The following is a 26441-nucleotide window of genomic DNA, read 5'->3' as shown; positions in this document are numbered from 1 at the left end:
CATCAGCTGATGCGGCATTTGGTATGAAGGTTCTCCAGAGGATCATTCAGCAATAGAGAGGGGCAGAGGAAGCTCACCCAGGGGCAAGGGGACTGCTCTGATACATCCCTACAAGAGAATGTCCTCCACTGCCAACAGGTAAAAATGGAAGTTTTTCTTACTGTAAACTTCTGTTTGATGTTGACAGTGGAGGACATTCTCCCCGCCTCTCCTGCTCTGCTGACACAACTTTGATCCTCTGCTGAGTTTGGGGAGGGGGTGGTGCTAGGGCTTCTGTCTCTGTCCCATATCGTTAGTACATTTAGGATGTTTTGTCATGTCTTCACAGTATATATTCTTGTTAGATTGGATGTTTGTTTACTTCCTCTGGGGCATAAATTTCCTGTTTTAGGCTTTTCCAGCCCATAGAGTGGGAGGAACATGTTCCTCGTTGATAAGGGGCAGGAGAGTGGTTCTGGCTCTGTCAGTTGAACTGGAGGGTGGGATGACTCTTCCTCCTGGAAGAGGAGGCAAAGAATTCTGGACCTTGCCTGTCAGTCCAGTGGGAGGCGTCATCCCTACAAGAGAATGTCCTCCACTGCCAACATCAAACAGAAGTTTACAATAAGAAAAACTTCCATTTTCTATTATATTCAAATACATGTGCTGTGCTCACCAAACACCTCCCTCTGCTTGCCAGTCAGGGACACGCACGCACGTACGCATATGGAGGGACTCCCAAACACACACACACAGTGGCAACTCCCAAATCTGCCCCCCCCAGGCAACTTCCAAAAGTGCAGCCGCTCTCTAGGCAACTCCCAAAATGTCCCCAGGCACTTGCTGCTGCCCTGTTTATGCAGCTTACCAGCCTCCCACCTCCCTAGGCTGGTATTACTGCTTGCTTGCTTATTTATTTATTTATCTATTTATTTATTTATTATTTATACTAATTAATACTGCTGTCACTATCACCAACCTACCTCAACCACTTATGTGCCTCCCACGTTGACAGTGCCACCCACTTGCTTGCCTGCACACCACCCGCCTACTCACCCACCTCTGCTGCTTGCTTGTTTGCCCACTGCCTGCTTGGTTGCTCACCTCTCTGTTAACCGCCCCCACAGCTGCCTGCTCACCTGTCCCTGCTTGCACTCCCCTTGCCTACTGTTGCCCTCTGCCTGCCATCCTTGCTTCTCTCACACCCTCGTCTTCCTTGCCTGCTGTGCTACTACTGCCCCCATGCATGATGGCGTGATAGCTTACAAAAATATGATATAGTTAGATTAGAAATACATGAATATGGAACAACGTACAGTAATACCGGGCTGTATTCACAGGCTCAGGTTTTTGTATATTATCATTATAAACATTCTCTCTGCAGTGAACCAATACTTACAGCCTTGCTGATCACAAATTGTGCTAAATATTGCTGCCATGTGTCCCCCATAAATATGGGCAACTATATCGTTACAAGTAGCTTGAGTATTTTGTGAAGTGGTCTTGTGAATTTGTATAGATTTTAATGTGGTGTATCACTGCAGTGAGAGATGCTGAAGTTGTTTGAATAGCCTTCATTCAACCATTGCCATACCCATCCTTACTCACCATTTCCTAGTGCACAGCTGTATATGGATGGCTGCTGTTGTACTATAATTAGGGCTAGGTCGAGTCCTATGGCCAGTGGAAGGGGGGCTCACTATCTGACCCTGTGAACCTTTGCATCGGTGCAACAGTTCATAGATCAGGAACCCTAGCACAAAATCACGATAAAAAGTAAAGTCCTCCTGTTGCAGAGAATGATGGATGCATTGTTCAGCCCCAACAAATACATAAACATGTAACTAGCTTCTATGGATAATAACTGTTTTCTCATAGGATGCAAGTGAGCAAAAATCAGAAATGGAAAAAATTAAACAAAAAATAGCACAAGAAGTTGTAAAAATTGAAGAAAGAAAAACAATAATTGAGGATGAACTAAAGGAGGTCCAGGTAATCAGAATGGAAAATTACTGTTTTTTCTTGACGTTAGATCCTGATTTATAGAACATAAATGACATAATGGAGCATCATGGAGCTTCTGGTTTTTCTCCAGTATTTTGCTTTAGATGCAATTGAGAATGAATGATCTATATTTTAAGGGATATTGAAGTAATGAAAAAGGCATGCTTGAGTGTTTAAAGTATGTGAGCATACCCATTTCTTTTCATGTAAACTTTTAAAAACATCTTATGTCCCCGTGGTGACAATATTCATGGCATGGCTGGATTACCCATTAAGGTAATGTGAGTTAACTATTTTCTTACTTGCAGAGCAGCAACAGTTACGGTTATTAGAGGGACAGGAAGTTTTGAAGAGATGAGGGTGAGGGTAGGAATCTACCACTGACTCCTTGCTTGTCCTTTCCATAATCTTTTTTCCTTTTTTCTCCATCCTTTCTCCTAGCTTGCTCCTTATTATCTGGTGTTGTGGTCCCTGTTTTATTTCCATTTTTTCCTGGTCTGTGGTTTTCTGTAGCCCTTCACTTATATTGTGGAGCTGTGGAACTTCTGGACACTGGCTCCAGCATGCCCCTCGAGTAGTGGAGAACTTAACCATGATGGTTGCAGTGAATTAGGGAACAAAAAGGATGTGGCTAATAAGGAAGGGTCCAAGGGGTGGGATTGGAAGCATTGAGGAATGTGGAAAGATTAATTAGGAGACACTGGGAATTGTGGGCAAGAGAGGGAGTATTGCACCTACATCCTGTTCCCCTCTAATCCATTTTTCATAAAGAATGACCATAAAGCATTTGAGTAAACTCCCAATTAAACCACCTTCTTCCAATTAAGCTTTGGGATTATGAACACATTGCAGATTATGAAGATACTGCAGACAGTAAAAAGAACTGAATGAAAGTAATTTTCCACTTGTCTTTTTAGCCACTGGTTAATGAAGCTAAACTAGCAGTTGGAAATATCAAACCAGAATCTCTGTCAGAAATCCGCTCCCTGCGTATGCCACCTGACATAATTAGAGACATACTAGAAGGTGTTTTACGGCTGATGGGCATCTTTGATACATCATGGGTGAGCATGAAAAGGTAATTGAAGATTTTACTTGTTTATTTATTGCAGATATTTATTTTCTGCTTTTCACGACACAAATACGTGCAAGATAGTATACAAGTAGCATCAATGAAAATACATTAATAAAATCACAGTAAAAATATTAAAACCTAACTCATCAGGTTCGGAAATAGTCCAGATCAAGCAAATTCTGATGTGGTAGTGGATGGCATAGCAGGGTGGGGTAACTTAGCTGACCTCCCAGCATCTGTCACAGTCGCTTACCAGGAAGGAGAGGGGTGAGGAGGTTGGTACAGTGTAAATGCAGTGGCAGGAGCGCCAAATTGGCTCTTCTGGTACCTTTTCACGATGCCAACCTCCTTGCCTTCTCTTCCTTGCAGTAAGCAGCAGCAATTCAGATGTTGGTAAGTGCAGTCATCCTCCCATGCTGTCTGTTACAGCTCTGATGTCTTCTTTGCTTGCCTCCCTCTCTTGTGGAAATGAAATCCTGGAATTAAATTTCCATTGTTTGGAAGAACAATGTGGTTGTATATATTTTCAAAATATCATGTATTTTATTATTCTGTTCTGGATGCTAAAGACAGACAGTAGTCATACCTGTAGATGAATTCCATATGTTGAATGCCAAGTGCTATAATGTAGGTGCAGTTTTCATTAAAATCCACATCTTATATTTCTTATTCCTGCTTTTGTATTCAGTTATTTAATATATTTTGCAGTTTCCTTGCCAAAAGAGGTGTGAGAGAAGACATTGTAACCTTTGATGCTCGAAATATCCCAAAGGAAATCCGCGAGAGTGTAGAAGAACTTCTAGCTAAAAATAGGGCATCTTTTGATCCGAAGGTAATTTCTTTCTGTATTGAACAATTTTATGGTGCTGTGCTTTTGTAAATGGTTATTTGCTTCTGATACTTTAAGCTGCAATCCTATACACACTTCCCTGAAAACAAATTAGGTTTAAAGTAAGAGGGATTTACTTTTGTGAAGATATGCATAAGATTGATCTGTAAAGTTATGTCTGATTACTAATTTTCCAATTTATTTTTCAATATATTGTAATGTGGTTTGAAGTTGTGAGGTGCCTTACAATATTTGGCACCTTGAAGGGCATGATAAATGTATATAAAATTATAAAATAATAAATAACAAATACTGTTCAATTGAATTATATACTGGAATCACTCATCATCCAGGGTTATTTTCTCTTACCAGTGCAAAATTTTCAATAACTTTGTATATTTGGTGGGAAAGGAGAAAATACCTTATAGTTTTGGGTTTTTTTGTATGATGAAGTCATAGTGCTGCTTTTCCTCAGGTAGCGTGCCATCAAGTGGGTTATAGCTCCCCCTAGCATCCGAAGGCAAGAATGCAGAGGAGTTAACACCCGGGCTGCTCCTTTCGGTCCCAGCTCCAGTTCATTCTTCCCTTCATCCGAGGCTGTTCTCTTTATCCTTAGAGCAGATTCTTTCTGTTGACTATTCTTTCTCATAGTGAGTCTTTGGTCTGCGTGTCTTAGGATTGTATGTAGGTGGTGAGAGTGTGTGTTGTGTGTTTTTGTAGGGGTGGGCTTCATTCCTTCCCCCAATTTTCCATGGGGCTTTGTTGCTTATTTTATGTGTAGTAATGGAAATATGGTATTTGTAGGAGTGTATTTAAACTGTTAAAATTGGTGCATATATCTTCATGATAACATATGTGTTTCAATATTTCAGAATGCTAAAAGGGCAAGTATTGCAGCTGCACCTTTAGCAGCATGGGTTAAAGCCAATGTTCAATATTCCTATGTCCTGGAACGAATTCAGCCTCTGGAAACTGAACAGGCAGGCCTTGAAGCGTAAGTAATGCATAATTTTCTTACAGATGTTATAAACTCCCAAGATAGCCATGAGAGACCTGGTTTGGAAGTAACACTAAGCCAAACATTTGGGTTCCCAATGTGAATATCGCAGCTGCAGCGCTCTTCTAGTTCTGCTGCTGCTGTGCTACTTGTGGCTGAGCCATGGTTTGACTGAACTTTATATCTGAACCAGGGCTCGTTGTTTGTCCCGCTCCAGGCAAACCAAGAGCTGTAAAAGTGTTTGTCCACATAATGCTGCACCAAGAATGGCTTTGCCCCGGGTACCACAGTAGCAGCAGGGCCAGGGGAGGAATGCTGCAGCTGTGATCCTAACTCCAGAAACCCACTTGGACGTGCTAACACATGGTTTGGCTTTAACAACCAAGCTGGACCATAGAATAGGAAAGCTGATACCTTTCATTGGACTAATTTGATGCAAGACGTTTTGACTTAGTTCTGAAGAATAATGCCAAATAAGCTTTTGGCATCAGTGTTCAAGTCATTTTCTACTCCTAATTGACACAACATTATTATTACCTATTATTAGTAGCGATATGATAGCTTGTTAGACTAAGGCTGCAGTTCTTTGCATACTAGCAGTAAATCCCATGGAATTTGTGGAACTTAACTTTCAAATAAATCTGCAGAGGATCAGACTGCACATCTTTACACATGCTGAGAAAATATTAATTTGTTGCTAAGAGCTCAGTGCTACCTACGCCCATCTAACACCATCCCTCATCAGAGCATATTTTCTCAACTAGTTGAATATTATGAGATCTGCTTACACATTATTTTCAGAAGTTATAGGTGTGCTTTCTGAGAGAAGCTGTGCAGTGTCTGAGTGTGATTCTCCCTGGAAGATAGTTCATAAAAAGGCTAGATACTGCCATCTATCATCCACAGGCAGGAAATTCAGAGAGTTGAGGAAGTAGATAGCCTCATGAGAGAGAGAGACTCCAGTCCATTTCCTGCATCCCATTTCGCTTAGTTCATTCCAAGCCTCACTAATTTTTCTTTCCCTGATTTTTTCCTTATTTTTCTTCATTTTTCCATCTTTGATTCCTCTTCTAGTGGTAGGCTTGATATTTTTTTTCCAGTGTGATTTTTGGTGTGTTTGGGTGAATTTTTTTTCTCATGGTCTGTCCCTTCTTTTCCTGCCTGAGTTTTTTTCCTTCAGCCACAGTTGTGACTGTTTTGTCTTCCAGTCCCCCTCCCCTTGTGCAAGTGAGTGCATCTGTTTCATTCAGGTGAGACCAACAATCCCTTCTCTCAGAAATAAATTGATGTGTTGCTATTCCTAAATTATATTTTCGGTGTTCTGTGTGTGCTTATATTTTGTATTCCATGTCTTTTCAAAGTATTGTGGAAAGTAGCTTGGAGAACTGCTTTTCTCATCTTAGACAAAATTAATAATGGTTGCGGATATATCTGTCTCTTATGCTTTCACTTTTTTCAGTATTTTGGTTGGTAAGGATCTCAATTATTATTCTTAATATATTTTAGTAATCTCTGGAAGACAGAAGAAAGAAAACAGAAGTTAGAAGATTTGGTTAATTCTGTTGGTCAAAAGGTGGCAGAATTACGAGATAAGTAAGTATTTTTCTTCCAAGCACTTTAAGTTTAATTAATTACTTAATACCTTTAATTATTTTCAAGGAGCTGGTACTGGTGTTTGGCCTGGGAGTAGGATATCTAAAAGATTATCTCATCTTTTTTATACCAAACAATCACTGCAGTCTCCAGGAGATGGTCTTCTGAATATGCTATTTCATCAGGGGGTCTGCTGCTTAGAATGTAGGAATCAGAGCTTTAGTGTAGTGGCACTTACTCGTTCAAACTCGCGTTACATATCAGACAGGCACTATCTTTTTGATGTTTGTTGGCTTTTACATGGAAATTTTTATTGTAGTCTATCTGTATTGTACTTAAAATTGTTATGTGTGCATTTACTGTTGATGTTGTTATTACTAAGTTGCTTTGGAATATTTTATGGGAAGTGATAAGGCTTTCCTTTTAAAATTATAATTAAGTCTTGATGTCAAAACACATCATTCTGTTCTGCAAGTCTTAAAAGTTCAATTGGTCTACAGGTTCCAGGCTAGAACAAGTGAGGCAGCTAAGCTTGAAGCAGAAGTTGCTAAAGCACAAGAGACAGTGAAAGCTGCAGAGATACTGATCAAGCAGCTTGACAGGGAACATAAGCGATGGAATACACAGGTTGGTTTTCGAAGCTTCAATAAAAATATACCTTGTCATCTTCCTCATAGCTAAGCCATTTTTTTCTTTTCAAAAAGCTTAAATTTCTCTCTACAGTATAACATTTTATAGTATAGTAATTGTAATTGTGTGGAAGTTCTTTTACTATTTGCAATGGAAAGCCACCCTTCCTGGGTCCTGTGCCATCTGAGGGAAGGTAATTCCTGGCTAACATAGAGTGCAACTCTCTGCTTGACCACCCTTCCTTTATCAAGAACCAGCCTAATCAAAAACAAATGACCACAACGATTTAATTAAACCAAACAAAAAGATGTTATCTAAGGGAACAGGTATTATATGGAAAAGATACAGAAAACCAGCACAACCACTGTGGAAGAAACAGAGCTTCACATTGTATTGAATCGAAGGGGACTGTAAAGGTGTGGAGAGGATCATCTCTGGGTGGAGAAGATCATCTCACCTATGGTCTACAGCCTGCCTTTTTATGTCCTGGGATTTTCTCTGCCAGTTGGGGCGCTGCTTCTTCGACAGTGCAGAAGAAACTTGAAACATTGAATATAATCTCGAGCTCATCTAGGGTGGGGAATTTGATGATTTGAAGACTTGGTGCCTGTTTCGGGATTCCTTTATATAACTGGCAGGAGGAGGGTGGCGAGAGAGAGTGAGCAAGTTTTGGGAACTCAGCCTGCCCTGCTTTCCCCCTTGTTGCTGGTACTGGGAAGAAAGGACTGTATTTAACAGACTGCTTGCAGTTGTAGTTTTAGTTTTGTCTGCAGAGTGGTTCCTGCAGTCTTGTTTGGTGCTGTACCTGGTGGAGAGCCTGCCTGCTTGCTGAATATCAGCTTTACCCACCAGGGACTGTAGCATGAGCTGATGGTTACAAACTTGTCGGAAGGCAGCTGAGTCAAGTTGCTGTACTTGGTGGAAAGCCTGCCTGCTTGCTGAGTATCAACTTTGTCCACCTGGGATTGCATGGTGCAGAGACCAGCTGTTGGCTACAAACTTGCCGGAAGGCTAAGGCAGTGGCCAGCAGCCAAAGGACGATGACCAAATGGTATCACCTGTTTGGTGCCTGTTTGGCACTTATGAGGGGCTTGGGCAGCATTAGTCTTTATTCTAGTTTTTATTTTGGGTCTGTTTTAACTTTTTTTTTTTTTACAGATTAGATTTGTTAAATTTGGTCCTTCTCTCCTTTTTCTTCTTCTTTTATCTTTGGAGTGGGAGGGATCTGGGGTGATTATAAAAGGTAAAGGTGTCCCCGCACTTGTACTGCGAGTCATTTCCGACTCTTAGGGTGACATCTTGCGACGTTTACTAGGCAGACCATATATATGGGGTGGGATTGCCAGTTCCTTCCCTGGCCTTTCTTTACCCCCCAGCATATGCCAGGTACTCATTTTACCGACCACGGATGGATGGAAGGCTGAGTGGACCTCAACCCCTTTTACCGGAGATTCGACTTCCTCCTTCCGTTGGAATCGAACTCCGGCCGTGAGCAGAGCTTTCGGCTGCGTTACCGCCGCTTACCACTCTGCACCACGGAGGATCTTGGGGTGATTATAAGAGGAAAGAAAAGACGCCGTTCCCTTTGCAATCTGGTGTCTGAACCATGTTTCCAGCAGTGCAGAATTGATGAATTACTGTCTCCCAAAACAGCTCAAGTGGACAATTTGGCTTTTACCATCCCAGTTACAAATACATACTCAGCACTTGCTGAGGTCAGTTATCTTTCCCCCAGAATTAAAGATGCTTTTCTCCCACCTTTTAATGATAAGATTATGGTTGAGCCCACAGCTGAGCCTACTGTCCATGACACATCCCCATGAACTTATGGCAAAGCAGTGTTTCTTGTTGGCCAATATGACACAAAATATTTATTCCACGCTAGGAGAAATAGTGGGTATTTTAACTCAGTTAGTTGCTTTTGCTTCAAGCAGAAGCTTAGATTGTAGGAACTCTAGAGTGTCTAACCAGCTTCCTGTATTGGTAGAGAAAGCTACCTCTTCAGCTGCTTCTCTCCAATCTAACTCAACTGGTGGCCACATCCCTAAAGTTAATAATGACCAACTCATAGGGGCACAGGATACTACTTGGCTTACCAGGCTTACCAGACTTACAGGCTTACCAGGTTATTTTAAATATCATGCCTTTTAAGGGAGGTATGCCATGCTGGTATACAGTCCAGCAGGCTAAACATCATTTACTTCAGTTATTTGGAATTAGATTTATAGATCTCAGAGCAGTAGAACTGTTGTTTGTTTCCCAACTTATAGCAGTGTATTGAATCAACAAGACCTGCTAGAGGCACTTTTATTAAAAGAAAGCAAAACAAAGCAAACTAGACAAACCAGCCGCCACTTGGAGAGGCCTAGGAAGGGTTGAGAAACTGTGCAGCCGTTAGGTGTAAAAGCTCTAAAAGATTTCATCATTGGGAAGCCCTCTAATTAGCTAATTCATTCCTGGCTGTTGCTGGGCTTTTTCTCATAAAAGTGGAGTTAAGCTTAATGCGCCCTGATGTCAGGGATTCATCTTCTTAATGCTATTCAAGCCATACATATTTGGGGAGATGTGGAACCATGACGTTTTTCTGCCTGTCCTCCTGTGGTTTGGGAGTATAGAATAGGTTAGACAGATTTGTTATTTTAGCCTGTTACCTGAACTCTGTATTTTGTATTCTATCTAACCTTCTCAGTGTTTGGTTTAAGGAATTATTTTGCTTTATGTTTTTGCACATATTTTTATTTTAAATAAATGTTACCTCTTATTTATCAGTGTGTGCTCATTGCAGGGGAATTTAGGCTCTGAATCCAGCAACTTGGCCATTTAGCCATAAGCTACCATATATTTGGGTCTTTCTACCTCAGGATCCAGGACAAGGAGTGCAGTTTGGCTCTTGTCCCTTGGAATCTTGCCAGGTCTATTTTCTCTGGCACTTTGGATTTTCCCTGGGCCCAGAGAAGGAGACCATGTTAATGGGTGGTGGCAATCTGTCTACCTTCCAGTTGTGTTTAGCTTAACTTTGTCCTGGTATGGGAGGCACAGTTGTGCCTGGTTGGGATCAATTGCCCTGGAGTAGGGAGGTTTACCCTGGAGTTCTTTACAGTCCAAGGATTGAACCGCTCTTTAGATGGTCTCCTGCTTCAAATGTATTTAAATAAGTTTTTGTGGTTGGTTTTTATGTCTTTAGCAATGTGCTCCTCAATTTCTTTTTTAGCATCCCTTATTGTTTTCTTGCATTCCTTTTGCCGAAGTTTGTATGCTTTTTTATTTTCCTCATTTGGACAAGACTTTCATTTGTTGAAGAAAGCTTTCTTGCCTCTAATAGCTTCTTTGACTCTGCTCATTAACCATGCCGGCATCCTCTCGGCTCTGGTGGTACCTTTCCTGATCTGTGGTATACATGCCAGTTGAGCTTCTAATACTGTGTTTTTAAACAACTCCCAAGCATTTTCTTACTGCCTCTCTCCCAGGTGTACAAAAGCCTTGATGTCTCCAGAGTTCCATCTTGAACTTCTGTCTCAAAGCCAGCTACCTCTAATAATAGCCTCTGCTTACATGCCCCTTGCCAATCACAAGCCCCGTTCAGCAGGTTATGTACACCAGAAAGTATTGAAGCCTAGACTATAGGCACCAGGAACTACTAAGGTCTTCCATAGCTGTTAGTGGTAACAAGATGGCGAATTAATCAGACGCTGCAGAGGGATCTCGTGTGGACTTTACTGATTATTATTATTATATGCGTCTACATCCAACCAAGTAAGCGGTTTTTTAAAGTTACAAGCTTTTAGCAACCCTTACCTCTTCTTCTCACTAGCTGCCTCCTTAATCATCTTGCTTCTCTGTTTCTGATGCTGGAAGGTCACAGTTGTTATCGCTGTGAGCTCCCTCCCCTGCAGGTTGTTAACAAGCACTCACGCTATGCTGTTTATGGAGACTTCTAAGCAACTGATATAAGTCTAGGAACATCGTTTGGCATCTTTATTTTTTTATGACAGCCTCTCCTTTGAAGCTGTTTGCTCTTAGTAGTGTTTTAATTTCATCCAGACATGGTGCTTACTCGCACAGGCTATAGAGCGCTCGGTATTACTCCATTCCCCGGGTCTGCTGACTTAAAGGGGCACGACGCGCAAACAAAATTACTCAATTTTTCTCTGAAACTAAGTTCTTAAAGAGCGTGGGCGAGGAGCCAGTTCCTATGGACTGGTCTATTGACTTTAAATATGCTACTCAAGCGCCACAAGAGAATGAAACAGCCCTTCATCTCGCACTTGAATTGGCACTTGCGGAAGATAGGACTTTATTGGAGTCTGGTTTCCCCTCCATGAATCATGGATTAAAGCTGCCATCATCTGCTTCTGAGCTTCAACAATCAGTGGAGGGAGCTTTTCAGGAACAAATTTATATCCCTCAGGAGTGTCCGGAGCCTCTCATTACACAGAACACACAAGGCCCCCCAACTGAGGGATGGCTCTCTTTACTAAAGAAGGATATCGAACTTATTATATCCTTCCTAGATAAGAGCAATGCACTTTTGACAACATTAACAGAACTTGTGTTAAAGTCAGCGAAGGGCCCAGCAAAGGAAAAGCCAGGCTGTTTGATAGACGAGTCCAAACCAAATACTATTATTAACTCATCTTCATTCCGTGCTACGAAACAGAAGAGGAAAAAGGAAGCCCCGGCACACAAGAAATCCAAGAATATTACTAACCCAAAGCTCCCATCCTACATGAAGATGAACTACAACAAACTTTTTTGACATCTCGAAGGAGGCAACAGACAGAGTTCCCCACATCATATGCCATTACCGGAGAAAGACAAGGATAAGTAACAAGGATAACTCCACCCTTCCGAAGGAGAGTGTCCCATGTCCACCGCCCCCTCGATACCCATCGCCCTCGGTTGCCTTACAGAGGAATTACTGGAGACTCAGGAATATTCTACTCTTAATTTGAGACCTTCATTGAGGAATTTGGATAAAGAACTTAACCCCTCTTTAGTACTTAACTGTAAAAAACTGGTACTACTCAACTATCCTAAGCCCAGGAGTTACTTGTCGCAGGAAGAACGTAAACATCATTTAATTAATGTTTTGAGGGGGGCCATTGTGACCCCCCCTAAAATTAAGGAACTACAGCATATAGAGTATCTTCATGCTCCAGGTTGCCATGTGCGTGCTTTAATTACCTTTAAGGGGAGAGAGTTTGCTAAAGTACTCTATTCCCACAGACATCTGTTATACAATAGGGGTTACTATGTGACAAGAGTGTTTGAGGATATAGCCCTTCCCAGACCTTTGGTTTGTCGTCTTGAGGTCAGGTCAACAGATACACCCTCAATGCCTCTACCGGGTTCTAGGAATTTAACATCGGAGAAGCATCTAACTTCACCCTTGGAGCCTGTTGACCCTATACAAGGGACCTCTAAGCAAGGTTCCCCTTCAGTCCGGTCCCTTATGCCTGCGAATGATAAAGACTCCCTTGAGCCAGAAGAGGTTATGCTCCTCAACTCTTATAACACATTGCCAAGGGAAGCGCAGGTGGAAATATTAGCGAGGCTTGATGCTCTGAAACTTAGATTGGAAACTGTATATCAGCACAGTGAGTCAAGCAAGAAGGGGAGATTTCATTCGTGGGGGAATTTAGGTGTGGCCTCAAAGGAATGTAGTCTCGAGGAATATCCAGGGTCTAACCACTGTTCATCTGGTGGAGCCACGGGCCCAGTTGCCCCTATGGCTAATACCAATTCTAACTCCAGCATCAATTTTAGGCTTTGTAGAGACTCTGTCAGACCAGAGAAGGGTGGAGCACTGAGCAATAAATGCCCCTTCGTACTCAATCTTCAACACTGGACGGAGATGAGATACCTAGAGGAAAAAGAACTGGGCCCTTCGGAGGCAAAGTTGCCTATTATAACTACTCCGAAACGGGCAACCTCTTCGAGGCCTTCTAATGTTACTAGCCGTAACTTCTTATTGGACCCCATTGAGTGTTTAGATGAGAGTGTTGAGGTACTGGAGAAATTTGGGGACTCCAATAACCTGTTGGAAAGCAGTAAGGAAGTCAGTAAGGTTATCAATAGAAATGTCATAGAGGTTCACCACCCCCAGAGTCCTGAGGCTCTTAAGGAGCAGGGTGCCTATACAGGTGTGTCTTTAGGGGAGCCCCCCCCATGTTCATGTGACATAAGTTTACTCAACAAAATCGCCCCCTTCCTCCTTTCCTAGAACGTAGCTGGATGGAAAAATAAGCACGCAGACTCCCTCTTTTTTTGCCTTTATCAAAAAGTTTGACGTTATTTTAATCCAGGAGACCTGGTTCATAGGTGACCTAGCTCTCACTGATTTTGTAGTGCATGCATTGGAGGCTACTCCCAGTGAATCTGGCGGCCATCCAAAAGGGGGCCTAGGGATCTTAGTGTCAACCAAACTGGGATGTACGTGTACACGATTACCAGATTTAGATAACATGGCTGTAGCGGTCCTTTTGAGGTTTCACTCGAGACTAATATTGTTGATTAATATTTATTTGCCTCCTCTCCAACGAAAACTATTGATCAAAGCGCACTGGACTAAACTCAAAGAATACATTTTTAAACTGATGACTGACTTCCCAGAAGCTTCTTTTATTTTAGCAGGTGATTTCAATGCTAGAACTGGGCCGAATTACGACGCTCTATATTCCCACTTCCACCTACTCCTGCCAAGTTGTGAGAAGGCTAACCTGCCCTTTTATAGACAATCTAAAGACTCTAGGTGTAACTTTGCAGGACTTTGTCTTCTCCAGATGGTCAACAACTTAGAGATGATCATATTGAACGGGAGTGTGGTGGGAGATAGGCCAGGCGAATTTACTTATATTAAAGTTTGGTGCGTCAACTATAGATTATTTTATAGTCTCCTCTACTGTGATTGATTTGGTAAACAGTTGTTGCGTCCTCAACTGCGTTGAAAGTGATCATCTTCCCCTGTCCATTACTCTTGACATAGGCAAGCAGTTGGGTTCTGCTTCCCTTGAACCTACGCTAAGCATGGAGATGGAACAACGGAGGACTCAAAGAGTGCTTCACTCGAGCTGGACTTTTACCTTAGCTAATGCTTTCTCTCAGTTATTAAATTCAGAGGAGGCTCTTAATCGCCGCAATGCTCTCTTGCTTGCAACCCGCCCATCGCAAATATTAACACAGTACCAAGAGATTATAACCATTCTAGGAAATACGGGGAGTGCAGGTAGAATAGGCGGAAAATTAGATACCAGGGTAGTTTCTAAAGCCTGGTATGATAAAGAATACATTGCTTTAAAAATGTCCCTTTTGGCGAGTTATAAAGTCTATAGATCTCTGGATCTTTTGACATTACCTCCACAATACTTAACGTTGAAAAGAAGCTATAAAAACCTGATAGCAGAAAAAAAGAAAAGGGCACAACGCGAGGCCTGGCAAAATCTAATTAAAGCCTCCAGGCTGAAGGACTCGGCCATGTTCTGGAGACTGGTAGCCAAGGGTTGGCAACCCAACCTAAGGGCTATGGACTCCCACATCCCGGTCGATGTCTGGGAAACTTACTTCCATGGCATGTATGCCAAGACACACTACAACGTGGAAACGAGAGGGGAGGAACGGTACACTTTACCTGACTGGCCTCCGGTTACCATTTCTGAGACTCACTCTCTTATTCAATCTCTCAGAACAGGCAAAGCCCTGGGGAGCGATAATAATACGTCAGAAGTACTGAAGGAAAATATGGATTGGTGGGCGCCAGTTTTGGCAACCCTATTTACCGCAATTGACCAGTCCGTACAAATTCCAGTTCACTGGAAATTAGCAATTGTTATACCGATCTTTAAAAAAGGAAATAGAGGGGATCCAGCCAACTATAGACCCATTAGCCTACACAATGTCATCAGCAAGTTATATGCTAAGCATTTACTTGAAAAATTAATTACCTGGCTGGAAGAGGAGAAAATCATAGCTGATGAACAAGCGGGGTTTAGGACGGGAAGATCGACCACGGACCAAGGTCTTGTCCTCCAACACCTTGTTGAAAAATATTCTGCAATACCAAATGGGACTCTATTTGCTGCTTTCATAGATTTTAAATTGGCATTTGATTCGATCTCCAGGGACAGATTCTGGTATAAACTGGAGAGCCTAAATATTGATAAAAGGTTTCTTCTTCTAATTCGCAGTCTACACGAGAACACTAGCTCAAGGGTTAGAGTTGATCGAGCAGGGCATTTGTCAGCGCACATTCCCACCTTGAATGGAGTCAAACAGGGCTGCATTCTTGCCCCCACTCTTTTCAATCTGTACATAAACTCAATAGCTAGTTACCTAAGGTCAGTAAATTCTCATCCCCCTAAATTGGGGAATAGGCCTCTGTCCATATTATTATATGCAGACGACGCGGTCCTCTTAGCTCAAACAAGTGTTGGCCTTCGGCGCCTCCTGAGGGCGCTCGCTGCCTACTGTAATGAGGAGATGCTTAAAATAAACTATGATAAAACCAAGGTGCTGATCTTCACCAAGAAAAAGATCAAGCACAAATGGCAAATAAATGACCACCTGATTCAGCAGGCCACAATCTATAGGTACCTGGGCATTATTTTCCATTCCTCTGGCTCCTGGAAACTGCACGTTACCTACGCTATGGCGAATGCCCAGAGGACTGTCAAGGGGCTTTTATCTTTCTTCTATGGTAAAGGGGGGCAATGTGTCCCCTCGGCGATCCAGGTGTTTAGTGCCAAGGTAATAGCTCAGATGCTCTATGGAGTGCAATTTTGTGCGCTCGAGGAGTATGGCCCTCTGGAAATTATCCAATCCAAGTTCCTAAGAGCTATTTTAGGCCTCCCCTCTTGTGTACCTAATGTGGCTATGCGCCTCGAGGTCGGTCTCCTACTAATTGAATCTCGTGCCTGGATCTATAGAATCAATTGCTGGCTCAAAATGATATTTAGACCTGTAGGATTGGCTTCCCTGATGCTAGAAGACCCCTTTCAATCTAGATGGAAGCAACGTGTATACAACAAACTTTAAACCCTGGGTTTTTCGCCTGAGGCTCTCATAGAGCTCAGGTTCACTAGGGCCAAAACAGCCATCCAGCAACGGATCAAGGCCATAGAATTACATAATAATTTAAGTATGGCTGCAGCATATTCTAATTGAGTCTAAATCAAAGAGTATTTTCTTTTATGTCTTATTTGACAAACCTAACTGTGGCCAAATATAGAAAAGCTTTTACTCTGGCCAAATTCAATGCTTTGCCATCTGCTCTGCTCGATGGTAGGTATAATAGAGTGCCCTATCAAGATAGAGTTTGTCCATGCAAAGCAAGTGAGGTGGAGACCATTGGACATGTCCTTTTGAACTGTCCTTTTTACCGAGACCTCCAGCACGTTCTTATTACTCCTATCTTACACGAGCTTTTTGTAAAGTCTGAAGCTGACTACCTCCATCTTTTGTTAGCGGATACTAGCCCAATGGTGACACTCAGGGTAGCTAAATTTTGCACAGCGGCCACCACCTGCAGACAGAAGATCTTAGATATGAATCAATTATTTTAATTATTGGTTCCTTTTATATATTTTAGTATTGCTAATTTTATACATTTTATGCTTTTTAATGGTTTTATTGTAAGATGTAAATCGTATATTGTGTAATTTGTGTAATTTGTGTATTGTGTTCATACTATGTTGGCTGGTCCATGACCGAAATAAATTCATTCATTCATTCATTCCCAGATGGCATCCACCCGAGAGTTCTCAAAGAACTCAAATGTGAAATTGCTGATCTGCTAACTAAAATATGTAACTTGTCCCTCGGGTCCTCCTCCGTGCCTGAGGACTGGAAAGTGGCAAATGTAACGCCAATCTTCAAAAAGGGATCCAGAGGGGATCCCGGAAATTACAGGCCAGTTAGCTTAACTTCTGTCCCTGGAAAACTGGTAGAAAGTATTATTAAAGCTAGATGAACTAAGCACATAGAAGAACAAGCTTTGCTGAAGCAGAGCCAGCATGGCTTCTGCAAGGGAAAGTCCTGTCTCAGTAACCTATTAGAATTCTTTGAGAGTGTCAACAAGCATATAGATAGAGGTGATCCAGTGGACATAGTGTACTTAGACTTTCAAAAGGCTTTTGACAAGGTACCTCACCAAAGACTTCTGAGGAAGCTTAGCAGTCATGGAATAAGAGGAGAGGTCCTCTTGTGGATAAGGAACTGGTTAAGAAGCAGAAAGCAGAGAGTAGGAATAAACAGACAGTTCTTCCAATGGAGGGCTGCAGAAAGTGGAGTCCCTCGAGGGCTGTAGAAAGTGGAGTCCCTCAAGGATCGGTATTGGGACCTGTACTTTTCAACTTGTTCATTAATGACCTAGAATTAGGAGTGAGCAGTGAAGTGGCCAAGTTTGCTGACGACACTAAATTGTTCAGGGTTGTTAAAACAAAAAGGGATTGCGAAGAGCTCCAAAAAGACCTCTCCAAACTGAGTGAATGGGCGGAAAAATGGCAAATGCAATTCGATATAAACAAGTGTAAAATTATGCATATTGGAGCAAAAAATCTGAATTTCACATATATGCTCATGGGGTCTGAACTGGCGGTGACCGACCAGGAGAGAGACCTCGGGGTTGTAGCGGACAGCACGATGAAAATGTCGACCCAGTGTGTGGCAGCTGTGAAAAAGGCAAATTCCATGCTAGCCATAATTAGGAAAGGTATTGAAAATAAAACAGCCGATATCATAATGCCGTTGTATAAATCTATGGTGTGGCCGCATTTGGAATACTGTGTACAGTTCTGGTCGCCTCATCTCAAAAAGGATATTCTAGAGTTGGAAAAGGTTCAGAAGAGGGCAACCAGAATGATCAAGGGGATGGATCGACTCCCTTACGAGGAAAGGTTGCAGCATTTGGGGCTTTTTAGTTTAGAGAAAAGGCGGGTCAGAGGAGACATGATAGAAGTGTATAACATTATGCATGGCATTGAGAAAGTGGATAGAGAAAAGTTCTTCTCCCTCTCTCATAATACTAGAACTCGTGGACATTCAAAGAAGCTGAATGTTGGAAGATTCAGGACAGACAAAAGGAAGTACTTCTTTACTCAGCGCATAGTTAAATTATGGAATTTGCTCCCACAAGATGCAGTAATGGCCACCAGCTTGGGTGGCTTTAAAAGAAGATTAGACAAATTCATGGAGGACGGGGCTATCAATGGCTACTAGCCGTGATGGCTGTGCTGTGCCACCCTAGTCAGAGGCAGCATGCTTCTGAAAACCAGTTGTCGGAAGCCTCAGGAGGGGAGAGTGTCCTTGCACTCAGGTCCTGCTTGCGGGCTTCCCCCAGGCACCTGGTTGGCCACTGTGAGAACAGGATGCTGGACTAGATGGGCCACTGGCCTGATCCAGCAGGCTCTTCTTATGTTCTTATGTTCATTCATTCATTCCTAGCTCTTAGAGAAGAGACTCTACCTCCACTTAACATCCTCAATTGAGTTACCACTTCCCATTTGAACCCCAGGGCAGGGCAGGTATAGTAAATTAATCCTATAATCTCTAAACCAGCAGACAGGCAAGAGTTTATGATTTTATATAATACAAAATGGTCTGTAAAAGCAAGGACCATACATATAGTCCATTTCTATAAAGACAATTTCTTTAACACTGTCACATTGCTTTGCATTCATCTCTTACTTTCACCTTACGTTATTCTGATTCTTGTTTCTTTGCAAATAAGAGGTTCCTTACTGTTTAAAAAGCATTGAGTTTTATTTTGCCTGCTCTCATTTAGTGAAAGCTCTGAATGAAGGGCTATAGCCTTCTTCAAGAAAAAGTAGCTTGTATAATTTATTCATTTTATTTTTACTTTTATTTCCTTCATTTTAGTCTGAAATACAAAGTCTGTGGGGGATGATCCATTTTAGTCTTTGTGTGTGTGTGTGTGTGTGTACATAGAGATGCACCAACATATGGTCTTCTATTGTGCTTAATCTCTGTGCTATTTGTGACTGCTGTGAAGTATTAAAAATGTTTTAAAGTACATTTTTCTCTAGATATGGATAGATAGAAGTCAGTCTGACAGGTGATTAATCTGAGATTTCATGGCCCAAATTGACTTTAGGTGGCATACCTTTTTATTCCATATTAGTTGATCTTGTAGAAGGGGCCTCCACTTCTACAGTGGTCAAAGGTACCACTATTAAATTCTATTCTTTGGCCTTACCTCAGTTTTGGGGATATTTTCAAAGGTGTTGGTAACTCAGTTCTCTCATTTCACATTCACCACTACTTGGAACTTTTCCAACACAAAGTTCTCATGAGGAAATCTACCATGCTTCTTTCGATCCCCAAGGATGTTCTCTGCTCGGTCAAGCTTCATCAGATAAAATATCCTTTTCTTCTTAAGTTAGCCTATAAAGGTTTTAGCATATAATATGGAAGAAATTATGTTAATACTTGCCTGCAGCATTTTCACAAAGTGCCAGTCATTCAAATAAAATTTATTGCATGGGAAGATGGAATGGATGAAATGTGAAGTGTGTCCAGTATACATTTTAAATTGCTATCTGTCTCTGAAAATATTCAAGTCTGGCCAAGTTGCTAGCGTGAAGATATAACTGTTTAATAATACTACAATATCCATGAAAAATGTGTTTAAGTACACAAATAATTACAAGATCATGTTGGAAATCTGTTTTCAGGTTTCGGAGATAGCAGATGAATTAAGTACACTGCCAAGGAGAGCTCAGCTGTCTGCTGCTTTTATTACTTATCTTTCTGCTGCACCAGAAGACCAAAGAAAAGCAAGTTTGGATTCATGGACAAAATCAGCTAATCTAGAAAGTAAGTTGCTATTTCTTTGATAATTTTTTTTAATCAGAATTATAAGGTGTGATTAAACATTTATTGTCCAGTGATGTTGTATGGGGAGGCAGAGTTGTAACTCAGGGTGTTCAAACATAGTCGTAGTGAACCTCTACACTAAGGGAAGAAAAAAACTTTCCCAAGCATCTTCAAATAGAGCTTGTATAAAAGAATATCAGTCTACTTGGCTACTCTCTGCCTAGAACCAGAAAGACTGTTTTGGACTTTTGTGTGCAAATTGTAGTTTAGAATCCTAGGGAAGCAAGGTCTCTGTGATCAGTAAGATGTTGTTGTCATCCCCCCAGCTAGTCCTCATTGATGTCATATAATACATCATAGGTGTTAGGATAGGTTAGGTTGGGTTAGGGAGGAGATCCAAATTTTGTTGAACTCCCTGTACCTCCATAGAAAGATCCATGCCCAAATATGAGAACCGCTTCTAGAAGTCAGAAACAAGATACAAACAGGTTGCAGTGTGATCAGCAAACAGGGAAAACTGTCTAGTTTTCACAAAGAGGAAGTCCACAGACAGATATAAAACTGACAGATCATTTGATCTTGCAGAAAGAAATAGTTACTCTCTTGGATGTAGAATGTCTTGTGCTTCCCTTGTGGCTTGGAACAGGAAACACTAAAGCTTCAACAAGCTCCTCCCTTCCTGTTGAAGCCTCAGTGAATTTTCTGCTTTAGCTTGGAGACATCTGACTTTTCTATATTCTTCTTAATCCTGTTTTTTATTTATTTAACATTCTTCTGTCAGTGGATACTACAACATCTTTTATTGTATCTTATCTTATTTCACAGTAATTATTGTTCAATTCTTGGGGGGAGGCTTATCTGTTTGGCGTTCCTTGAAATGATATAAAACTCTTCCAGACATTTTTTTGACAAAATGTAGCTGATTCATGGCTGTTATGGATAGAGGTGGGGTCCAAACATCTCTCTTTTTTTAACGATAGCTCTTGTTTTGTAGAGAAATATTATCTGTCAATCATACTATAAAATGTTGCCAGGAGATTGCAGGTTTTCTCCTGCCGGCTTAAGTGCTGTATGGACTGTGCTTGTTCAAATATCATGGATGCTTATTGGATAGCACCTGTGACATCTCTTGTGACTAGGACAACTCGTTCATGCCCATGTCATCTTAAATATTTTTGTTTTCCTATGATGATGATGTCATCATCTGAGCATTCCCCTCTTCTATAGTAAAGATTGCATGGTCACTTTCCAACATGCATTTCCTTGGAGTGTTATATTCTAGTCTCGGCAATTTCCCTTGTGAGAGCAACAAGGTAGAATTGCCAAGCTCCACAGCAAAGCATTCCCCTGGCTATATTTTGTCACTGGGAATTGTATATAGCACTAAGGGTGACTTGTCGGAAGATGACCAAAACAAAAAAATCGCAGTGGGAGTGTACTTTCGGTTACCATATTGATAACTTTTTAGTGTGCAAACTAGGAACAAATAATGTCTTGTCAAGGAACTTTCTGTATTTTTCCTAATCTCATTTTGCCTGTTAGTACTGTGCCTTAGACTCATGCCCTCTTAATCTTATTATGACTCCCAGTAATGAAATGACACAAAAAATAAATTTATAGTATGAGGAGGTAACCACAATTTAATATGTCCTAGATGCTCATTAGAATGGTGAAAAGTCATATAAATATAGAATGCTCAAGCAAATTTAATAGCATTTTTAAAAAATATTTTCTTTTGTTAGAATTTGATCTTAGGCGGTTCCTGTGCTCAGAGAGTGAGCAGCTGATTTGGAAAAGTGAAGGTTTGCCTTCAGATGACCTGTCAATAGAAAATGCCCTTGTGATACTGCAGGTAGACTGTATAATTTTTTATTTTTATTTTTTGGAGGCACTTCTTGTACAGAATGATAGTGCACTAATAATGAGATAATGTTTCCAGTGGGGGTTATTGCTGTGTTCAGTCTTTACGTCTGTCTGTCTGTTTATGGAGTACAAGTGAAGAATGAGGCTCTCTGTCACTTTATCTTCTCTTAGATCATTTTCTGGCTTTACTCATTGTTGTCTCTGGAGTGGGGAGAGGGACCCATAATCCCATGAGTGCTAGATTAGAATATCTAGGAAACCTTGGGCTCCTTTCGGAGGAAGGGTGGGATATAATTTAATAAACAAATAAAACAAATTCTTCCCAAATCTACCCAAGTACATTGTTCAACAATTGAAACTTTCAGTTTTTCACACTTGAAATATCTAAGAAGTACATAGAATGTTTTTAAGGGGTAGTGTTTAAATTGTATAGTTGTGTAATATCTTTCTAATATAACTATCATTTCAACATAGTTCTCTCTCTCTCTCCTCCCCTTTTAACAGAGTAAAGTTTGTCCATTTTTGATAGACCCATCTTCTAGAGCTACTGAATGGCTGAAAACACATTTGAAAGAATCACGCTTGGAAATCATCAACCAACAGGTCCTATTTGAATTGTTTGGTGATTTTGGAGAAGAAATCTCCTTTGGAAAAGAAATCCCCTTATGCCTTTGTTTAAGTTATAAAATTTTCCTCCAATGACTTTGCAAAAATCAGCCTACTTGCCAAGTGTTCCTGATCGGATAAATTTACCAATAGGGTCCGCAGTATTGTCTTCCTCGTTATGAAAAGAAGTTTTTAGTAACCCAGCTGTACTCTTCTTCCTCATATGTAGGTTCCAAGGCATTTGGATGACAGAGGCATTCACAACACTCTAACATTGGCCTTGTTCAGACATTCAGCAGGCCTGTGAGAGTCTCCACATAGTGGAAGAGTGGGGGTGCTCATTTTCCCTTCCACCATGCAGACATAATGTTGCATTTGACAAAAATGTTTCTCAAAAACACCCATTCTCCCTCACATTTTTTTTGAGAGGGAAGAATTATACTGATTGGATGTCTGCTCAGTCAAGCATCCATGTGGAGAACCTGTGTCATGTGTGACATTATTGGCCTAATTAAGGAGAGGAGTACACCCATTCCTCTACCATGTGGAGACTTTTGTCTGCTCTTTGAACCAGCAGTAGACTGGGTGATGGGGGAGTTACAAGGGCAGAAGGATGTATGTGTTTTCCTGCACATAATGAGAGCCTGTGCAGTGAATTGTGTGATAAGAGGAAGTTGCCAGATGCCTTCAAGAGCCTGGAACTGGCAGAAGGCTGGACTCCTTGGGAGCAAGACAGGATGGGAGTAGGTGTTCCCTTGTGTAGCAGGGATTGGGAGGGCCCTGTGTTTTGAACAAAACTTTTCCTACTTTGTCAGATAACTTCTAGTATAACTCAGTGGTATAGATTTTATTGTTTGTTTTTATTAGACAAGAGCTCCCTTTGCTCTGGCTAATTAGAGCATCATGGGAAAGTGATTCCTCCTCATTTTAGTTCTAAGCACTTCTTGGAAACATTTGCAGTTTGGCTGTAGAGATGTATGCTTTTAAGGTATGCTCTGAGGCTTGGGAGGTTGGAATAGGAGCCAGTGTCACTGCGTATGTGAGAGGGGTGGTGCTGCAGACGTACACACACTCATTCTACTACCCCCACCCTGAACTTGGTATCAAAACAGGTGTTATTTTTGAAAGAGAAATTGCTTTCATTGATTTTTGAGAATCAGATATTTGGACATAATAGCTGCAGCCTAAATACTGGTATTCAGCTAACTTGTCCCATCAGTGCAAGGATTACCGTTAGTACAACAAGACTTCCTCCCCTCTCCTTACCCTATGCACACTCTGCACTCTCCCCAAATCTGCTCTGGAACATTAGGGGAACCCCTTGAATAGATTTAGGGGGTGTACAGGAGGAGGAGAGAGGGGAAAGTTCCATTTTACAAGCATAAATCCTTTCACTGAGAGAACTATTTACATAGCACTGCCTTGAATACCACCCTTATTCCTCAATCTTTCATTTCTTGGAAATATAAAATCTTAAATTTTTCTTAGTCTGGATTTTACATTAATTTTCTGGATTAATTCTTTGGATACCAAAGGATTGCTTAAATTAAGCTGTAAGGTATCTTGGGTCCCAAATGCTGAGTTCAGTTTCTTGCCTCAAGGCCTTTTGCTGGTTGTACTTTATTAATTGGAAAAACATGTAATAGAACTGAAGTGGCACAATCGATGCCCTCTTTCACATGTAACAATGAACTATTATTTATTGTTACCGGAATGACCCTGTGCAAGCCGGAGGATTGCATACTCCCTACTTCCATCTGACGCAGGTGTGAAGGGAAGTTCAGCACTTTCACTTAAGTTTTCAATGAACCAGAGTTAATTGAAATATCCAAACACTAAACTGTGGTTAATTTTAACTGTGGTCTATTGAAACAAAACAGCTTAAGAACATAAAACGAGTCCTGCTGGATCAGACCAAGGCCCATTTAGTCCAACATTCTGTTCTCACATTGCCCAAACAAATGTCCATGGGAAGCCCACAAGCAGGACCTGAGTGCAATAACACTCTTCCCACTTGCAAATCCCACCAACTGGTATTTAGTGGCGTACTGCCTCCAACAATGGAGCTTTGTAAATCAAGGTTTGGAACTGGCTTGGTTTGTCTTAAATATAGTTGACTAACCATAATATGTCCTGGCTCAGATTAAATAACAAGCCAGTTAGTTTAAAATGAAAGTGAAAACTTCAGATCTGCAGCTCATAAGTGCACTAAAGAGGAGCACAAGGGCCCATAGTTCATCATTATATCCAAACAAGACCCAAGTGTTTTAGTATAGCCTTGGGGGGGCGGGGGGGCGGACATCTAACTGTATCTTGTTTATATTTTGACTGACTCTGAAAATGCCTTCATTATTCATTTATTATTTTTCTATAGCTGACTTAATAAGTTAATATTAAAGTAGACTGATCAATGATGGTAAAATATATATTTGTGCAGGATGCCAACTTCATTAATGCTCTTGAACTGGCTGTGAGATTTGGGAAAACCCTCATTATACAGGAAATGGATGGAGTAGAGTCTGTCCTTTATCCATTGCTCAGAAAGGACCTTGTTGCTCAAGGTAAATTTCAAACTTTAATTGTGGCAGGAATATGCAATTTGCTTTTCTTCTAGTCAGACATAAAGACAGATCAATGGATTATTTAAAAGTTGTTGTGCTATTTGCATTGAAATATAATCTTAAAAATATGAATAATTCTGGTATGGGATTTGATGAAGTTACCCAGGGACATTATGTAGAGAGACAAGAGTAAAGGACCAAGAATAGATTCCCAAGGGGCCCCAATTGGGAGAGGGAAGGCAGAGGAAGAGCTTGCCCTGTGGTAATATTAAAAGAGTAGTTAGGTAAGAAGAAAATAATTGAGGGCAGACTCACAGAGATCTTTGGCAAAAAGTGAGACAAGCATGATCAACTGTGTCAAAAATGGCAGAGAAATAGAGGAGGATGGGCAGAAAGTCAAGACAGCACAAATAAGGAGGATTCTCCAGCAGTTGAGAGATAGAAAGGAAATCAGGCAATAGCTAAAGAGACAGGAAGAATCAGGAGAAGGTGTGTTTGGGTTTTTTTAGAATAAAGGAAACATGTTTGAATCCAGTAGTGAAGGAGGTGGGGGTAATAGAGAGGTTGGGAAATAACTTAAAAAGAACTCAGATGCCAACTCTGTGTTTTTAAATCATACTCTTATTAACATTTTTACATTGAATTGAATTGTCATGTATTATTGTTTTTATAGTTTAATCCTATATATGCCTACGCAGAAGTAAGTCCCATTGAATTCAATGGGGCTTACTCCCAAGTAAGTGGGTATGTCTGCAATCCTATGCATGTCTACTCAGAGGTAAATCCTATCGAATTTAATGGTGCTTGCTGTCAGAGAAGTGAATATAGACTTTGCAGTTGGTGGGGCAGCATTGTGTACCCTGCTTCAGGATGCCAAGCATTGTTGCCACTGACTGAGAGGGGAAGGAGAAAGGCACAGGGAGCAAGATGTAGGTGCAGCAGCAGCAGTCCGATGCAGCATGCCTCACCTGCCCCATCCCGACTGCCACTGAAATACAGAATTGCACCCTCAGTCTGTTATTTAACTGTGGTCTGTTTGAACCCATTCTCAGATTAATAAGGCTTTTCACAAGTATAGGAGGATAATATAAAAAAATGTGTAAAGCCAACATTTATAATTCCTAAAAACTAATTCATAATTCCGTATGAGAATTTCTTGCCCAGAGAAATTACCTTTCTGGTGAGTAAAACGGTTCCTTCTCAGAGATTCAAACCAATTTGTCAGCTTTTTTAAAGAAAAAAAAGGCATTTGTACTTGGACTCAGTTGTTATAGCTGTCTTGATTTTAACCACTGAGTTCAAGGCTGCATTTCTGTATAAGAAAGAATAATGGAGAAAATATTTGTCACTTTATATGTATCTTGAGGTCGTGTGTTATGTATTTATTAAGTTTGGCTTAATATTAATGGCCAGAGACTGGCAAATTATCACTGATATTTCAGGCTAGCAGAAACAAGCCAAAACCGATGAAATGTA

The 26441-nt window shown here is 41.0% G+C and overlaps 1 protein-coding gene across 4 annotated transcripts in view; it reads left to right on the top strand.

Moving 5' to 3' along the window:
* Window positions 1-26441, top strand: part of DYNC2H1 (dynein cytoplasmic 2 heavy chain 1) — a 438789-nt gene that overhangs the window by 213831 nt on the left and 198517 nt on the right. For all 4 annotated transcript variants that reach the window (XM_061628720.1, XM_061628719.1, XM_061628721.1 and 1 more), the window contains 10 exons: window positions 1858-1971; window positions 2901-3061; window positions 3767-3890; window positions 4760-4881; window positions 6391-6477; window positions 6978-7104; window positions 19794-19935; window positions 21678-21787; window positions 22303-22401; window positions 24842-24965. In XM_061628720.1, the coding sequence (XP_061484704.1) occupies window positions 1858-1971; window positions 2901-3061; window positions 3767-3890; window positions 4760-4881; window positions 6391-6477; window positions 6978-7104; window positions 19794-19935; window positions 21678-21787; window positions 22303-22401; window positions 24842-24965 (1210 nt within the window). The remainder of the gene's footprint in view (window positions 1-1857; window positions 1972-2900; window positions 3062-3766; window positions 3891-4759; window positions 4882-6390; window positions 6478-6977; window positions 7105-19793; window positions 19936-21677; window positions 21788-22302; window positions 22402-24841; window positions 24966-26441) is intronic.

The sequence above is a fragment of the Rhineura floridana genome, chromosome 5 (assembly GCF_030035675.1).
Source record: "Rhineura floridana isolate rRhiFlo1 chromosome 5, rRhiFlo1.hap2, whole genome shotgun sequence".
In the NCBI taxonomy this organism is placed as follows: Eukaryota; Metazoa; Chordata; class Lepidosauria; order Squamata; family Rhineuridae; genus Rhineura; species Rhineura floridana.
This window is presented reverse-complemented; position numbering and strand designations above follow the sequence as displayed.